Source organism: Drosophila busckii, chromosome 2R (assembly GCF_011750605.1).
Source record: "Drosophila busckii strain San Diego stock center, stock number 13000-0081.31 chromosome 2R, ASM1175060v1, whole genome shotgun sequence".
Lineage (NCBI taxonomy): Eukaryota > Metazoa > Arthropoda > Insecta > Diptera > Drosophilidae > Drosophila > Drosophila busckii.
This window is the reverse complement of record NC_046605.1, coordinates 7,708,271-7,714,270: the sequence shown is the minus strand read 5'-3', so window position 1 is coordinate 7,714,270 and position 6,000 is coordinate 7,708,271. Positions and strand designations below refer to the sequence as shown.

The 6,000-nt window shown below is 38.8% G+C and overlaps 1 protein-coding gene across 2 annotated transcripts in view; it reads right to left on the bottom strand.

The window, feature by feature from the left end:
• Positions 1–3,078: 3,078 nt before the first annotated feature.
• The window catches only part of LOC108597700, a 30,094-nt gene continuing 27,172 nt past the window's right edge, over positions 3,079–6,000 (bottom strand). For both annotated transcript variants that reach the window (XM_017984384.1, XM_017984385.1), the window contains 2 exons: positions 3,997–4,493; positions 3,079–3,935 (listed from right to left, as the gene is read on the bottom strand). In XM_017984384.1, the coding sequence (XP_017839873.1) occupies positions 3,382–3,935; positions 3,997–4,492 (1,050 nt within the window). In that variant the 5' untranslated portion in view covers position 4,493 and the 3' untranslated portion in view covers positions 3,079–3,381. The remainder of the gene's footprint in view (positions 3,936–3,996; positions 4,494–6,000) is intronic.

Here is a 6,000-nt window from a genome sequence, read left to right as displayed (position 1 = left end):
CAACTGTTTAATGCTCAAACTATTGCATGCTGTTGGCACTTTAAAGTCTTAAATCGCTGGCATGCCAATGCATCGAATTGAATTGCACTCAGGTGTGTTAAGCACACAGGTAATCTCATTTCACAGCTAGTATGCATGTCCACTCGGATTACGCCCGTGGATTGTCTGCTTCAGCCAATGCTGGCTCGTTTGTCAACACCAAAGTGCGCGTTTCAGTTGCATGTTTGTCACACAGCCAAACCAGCACCAGCAGCAGCAGCAGCGATTGCCATTTAAAGTGCAATTGCCGTTGCCGCTGCAATTCCAAAAGCAGCAGCAGCACACACACACACACAAGTTTGAAAGACAGTTTGGCAATTTAGGTTTCATATTTTTTTTTTATATATGCCACTCTGTTGGGCCAACTGCTTACAAGCAAAAAAAGAAAGCAGAAAATTGTGCAATCCGCTTAGCGAGAAATGAAAGCGTGTTCTGTATAACAAAATCGCTGTATACATTATATTTCAATATGAAGTGAAACTTAAATACAATGAAAATTTAAATTAAAAGGATTAAAAAACTATTTATTGAAACTTATAGCTAATATCGATAATAGCGAAATATATATTTTATTTTATGTATATTTAGTTATAAACCATATTTAGTAATGCTTGCATTCCTAACGCCTTCTGATTCGTTAGCTGTTTTTTCAACTCAAAAGTATGCTTTAAAATTTGTAGCTTGTAAATCGCTTTCTGATATCTGGGAACGGCTTCACATTTTGTCAATAGCAAAGGCGCCAGAGCCACATTGACTGTAGCTGCACGTAAATTGAACACTTTGTCCAGGCGAATGGCGTTGCGAATTTTTAGCACATGTTTCGCGTCAGAATCCTTACGGATCAATTCAGTGAGGTGCGAAATATTCGCTCAGCGATTTGCATGGCCAACTGAAAATGTGGGCCACAGTGGGTGGGGGAAAGTGCGCGCCCTGCGCACATAAATGCAAATGCTAATGGCATGGCGCTTAGAGTCGAGGCTTAGGGCGGGGCTTTGGGGGGGAGGTGCGCAGCTTAGTGAGGCAGAAACTGTGGCATACATTTAGGCGCCGTCGCCGCATGCAAATGTTTGACGTACACAAATAAAAGCAAAACCAAAAAGAAAAAAGCACAAAGCGCGCACAACGTAAAGCAAAATAACATAAAAATATACATACAAAAAATTTTCTCTTGCTTTTTCTTTATGTCAACTGCTTGCGTTTTTTATTTTTATTATAGGATTCATTTTGCATATTTTTTGCTTCTTCTTTAGCGTTCAGCGACGACGTTGTTTGAAAATGTTGCGCAAATATTTGCGCTTTTATGTGCATAGCCCCCCACCCCCCACCCCCCAATCCGCCGCTATCGCATAAAAACTAAATCGTGACCTGCCACCTGAGCACCCAAGGCTGTACCCCCCGCCCCCGTCGTGAGGCTTTCAACTTGCGTTTTTAAGCATGCAGATTTCATTTGCTTTTCTTTTTATGATTTACTTTGTATTTGTTCGCTTACACGTATTCGCATTGGTATTGGTATTGGTATTGGTATTAGTAACTGTATTGGTATTGGTATTGCCATGTCTGTGTGTACACTGTTGCAAAAGGTAAATTGGATTGAGAAATTGAAATCGCATTCACAGCAAATGAAAAAGCGAGAAAGAGATAGAGAGAGTGAACAGCGAGTGAACAAATGTTGGCAAGCGATTGAAAATTTCTTGTCCTATTGATTTTGTAGTATGTGTGTGTGTATTATACAGATAATCAGAGCGCAGATTAATCAAATACATAGCAGCAGCTATAGAAAATGCTTTAATATACAGTAGACACTATACAGTAAAGATTCTGTATAAGCAACCTGTGCAAGTTTATCTTCAATTGTAGCAACAACTTTCAACTTTTCAATTCAGAGCATTAATTTTTTGAAATCTAAAATAAATATTACAAAATTTGAATTGAGAATTCCCAGCAGAAAAGCAATTCTGAAATAATTTGTCATTTTGGTTATTATTAGACTTCCTTTTCTTAATAAGCAACCTTATTGAAAAATAGTTATAGAATATTTGCTCACATAATTATTAGACTCTATTAATATTTATATTCATGACTTCATGGCTTAACTCCCTTAGCCTTAATATAGTGTAGCTTATATTCACATAACTCCCCACCACCTCCCTTTGGCACCTAGCAGCGCCGTCCAGCTGTCTTTGCATAATTCAGCAGCTAATTAACTTTGGCTGTTGTGTCCAATTTGCAGTCGCTTTTAAACAAATTATACATTTCAGTGGCAGCGGCCTTACTAATTTATGCGTTCATTGCAACAGAGCAGAGGACTTCAAAATAAACGATGTTGCTACTAGTGGGCGCTACACAACAAAAAAAAAAAAGCAGAATGTGTTCACTTTAATTAATTATGACGTCAGCTAATCGCTCACTCGCTCGCTCTAATGTGCTACTCCAATTAGCTGGAATATGCTAAACACATACACACAATGTCATTTGGCAGTTTACGTAGAAGAGCGGCTAACATGGAAAATGTTTTAGCCCGGACTTTGATAAATTTACAAACATTTGGGCGCTGGCATTGAAGCATTTACAATGCTGACCAATGCATTTATGGTTCAAACTCATTGACTGAGCGGCCACTAAACATAGTTTAGTTCGATGCTTACAACATTTTTAATTAGGCAGCGCTGTAAAGTAGGCAGCACTATTGTATAAACAAACAATTCACATTAAAAGGATACAGCCCTAATCAGAATAGAATAATAGAGCATAACGAGTTAATCAAAATATGAAGAATTTGTGTACATGTTTCAATTGAATTCTTTATGTTGAGCTAGTTGCAAATATTTTCTTTGCCTTTGAAATATTGCTATCGATAACTGATTGGTTCATTGGAACTGGAACAGAAGTCAATGCGCTGAAATTATTTTTATTTATCTGTCAAACAATTGAAATTTCTGATTTTGTTATTATGTTTCAATAAATTTATTAATATTTACATTATAAGCTCAAGCAACTAACTAAAAATATAATTAATAAAAACATTTTATCATTGCATCGACTTTACAATAGCAATAAAATTGATAATGACAAATGTAACAGCTTATGCCAATTTTCGGCAACTGCCCAAAGATTTTGACTAATAGACCCATAAAGCAAAGTCGCAGCTGTGTGACTTTCAATTGGAGCAACTCCAATAAAAACAGGCAATAATTTTGTACATAACTTAAATTTTAATGTAATATGTTAAGCCAAAGTATTTGTAACATTGAATTTCTTGGTGAACTACATAAATAGCAGACTTTGAAGCCTTAACGCTTAACTAGCAACAGTTTAACCCCACAACCCAATTGGCGTGCTGCTTTAATAGTGACGCGCCATGACTCGATCCAAATCCTGCCAGCTGCATGAATAGTCTATTTGGAGCAGACCCTTTTTGCTCAAGCCAAATTTACGTGCGTAAATTCCGGCGTAGAGCGACGAGTCGCTGGGTGAGCTGCTTTGATTGCGTGCACCAGCAGCCGCTCCAGCCGCTGCCGTCGCCAAGGTGCCATAAAGCGTGGAGGGCGCTGCATAGATAAGCGACGTGGCCTGCTGCTGGCATTCCGAGCAATCCGGTTGACTACAATACGGCAGTGTAGCGTAGGGATTGCAGTAATCATAGGCGGGTGTGTTGGGTGCAGGCGCGGGCGGTGGTGCGGGAAAATCAATTTGCGCTGCTCTGCTGTTGGATTTGCTGCGACGTTTGCGTCGCGGATGCGGCGCGGTGCCATAGCCAGAGCTGTAGCTATTGCTGGCGGCAGGCGGCGCACGACGTTGCAAGGTGGCGGCACGACGTGGCAGCGGCATGGAGGGCAGCTCATCGCCGCCAATGGAGGAGTGTGAATGCGGCTCTGATGAGCTGGCATTGGATAGACCTGCAGCAAAGCAAACAAAACATTAGCAGGCAGCTGCAACTCGCAAGTGCGCACAACTTACCGCCATAGCCATTGTAGAGCTGTCGCTGCTCGGCATAGAGCTGCTCCTCATCATCCAATTGCAGCTGACGCATCATCATGTGCGCCATATGGTCATCGTAGCGATATGCGGGCTCCTTGCGACTGCGACGCGGCGGCCGACAGCACTCCAGCTGGCATTGGCTGCGCGACAGCCGCTGCGTATGTGGGCGTGGCATGGTAGCAGCGCCCACATGATAACCATAGCTGGGACTAGGCGAGCCATGCGAGCCATAGTCCAGCGCTGTCTCATAGTCCGGATGTATTTGTGTGCTCACATCCAAATCCATTTTCTTGCGCACATAGTCATAGTTCTCCAAGTCCCAGGGGTCCACATAGCAGCGCTGCGAGGGCAGCAGCGTCGTGCCATAAATATCTTCGGTATTGTCAATGTTGTAATGGGATTCCAGCTCAAGCGGCAAGGCCTGTTTGGGTCCAGTGCGTCGGCGACGCGGTGTAGTTTGACTGCGTTCACGCATGCTGCAAAGAGAGAGCGAGAGAGTGAGAGAGTGAGAAAGCGCGTGAGAAAACTTTCTGCGTAACTGGTTGCATTTTCAATGGCCAGCGCCTTATGTAAGAGATTCATCTTCCGCTCTGGCCGAAAAACAAGTCAAACTTGTCAACGTCGACGCTTTTTTGTGGCATGCCACATACAAATGAATGCCGCATAACTGTCAAAATGTCAGCAGCTCACCTTCGCTTACAAATTTATAGATCACAAGCGCAACAGCAGCAGCAGCAGCTGCTACCATTAGACAATTAATCTATGCACAACTTGTTTTCACATTCAAAACGTATACGTAACATTTTAATTTGTGCTGCTGCACAAATTTAATTAAATTTTATGCAGCGACAGCGACTGTCAAAAACAAAAAATGCAAATTGCTGAGCTGTAAAATTTCTTTCAGTCACTTGAGCGTAATGAAGTAAAAATTATTAACTTCCAATTCAATTATAAACTAATTGTTAGTCTTATGTCTTAGTGCTGTTCATTTGTTTTCGAATCTATTACAATGCCTGCAATTAGTATTGGCTTTCATACAAAAATACTGTTAGCTAAAGCTTTGAATTTTTAACATATTTTTGTGGAATTCCCATCATAAAACGTGTTCATTGCTAAACGAAAGTCAACAAATTGATTAGCTTAAAATATTTATAAATAACATTAATTTGCATTGTCACAATACAAAATGTTGGACTTCAATAATGAGGCCGCTAATGAGTCACACTATATAAATTGTAAGCGAAACGAAGTGTTAATACTCTTTATCGAATTAAATACGAGCAATCTCTGATGAGCTTTATATAAAGACAAAAGCCAAAGAGAAATTTATAGATGTAATATGTTAATATATACAAAGATTAAAAGACAATTGAGTGTATAATATATAAAAACATATATTCATAAAAGCTTAAAGTGCTTTGCAGAAAGTGAATATAAATAAATAAAATATATAAATAAATAAAATCATATTAATATAAATATTAATTAATAAGTTATTTATAATATGAATTACATATTTTTGCTTTAAAAGTTCAGCTTTTGAATAATTTTTTATATATTTTTTAGCTTTTATTTAGCTATAAGCAATATTTTAATTTAATTAAGTTCTGATACGAGTCTAAATCTTTAAATTTTGTATTAAATATTCTTCAATATAGACTTTAGACATTTGTATAACTTAGTAAAATATTTTAAAAATTTTGTTAGCTTGTTTGTATACATTTTGTTCATTTTGCATTCATTATTTTTAAATTGAGACCACCTTTAGGCTAATCAATATATATGCCATAAATAGCTCAACTTGTCAAATTTATGAATAAAAAAAACAAACGCTTTAACCTTAGAGCGAACTCAAGCCTAAACGGCCCAGCCCATAAAACAGAAAAAGAAAAAAAAAATACCAAAGCATATTTTCATATGCGTAACTTTTGCTCAAAGTGCAGTCTCGAAGCTTTGATGTCAGCTCATCTCGGTTGTTTAACT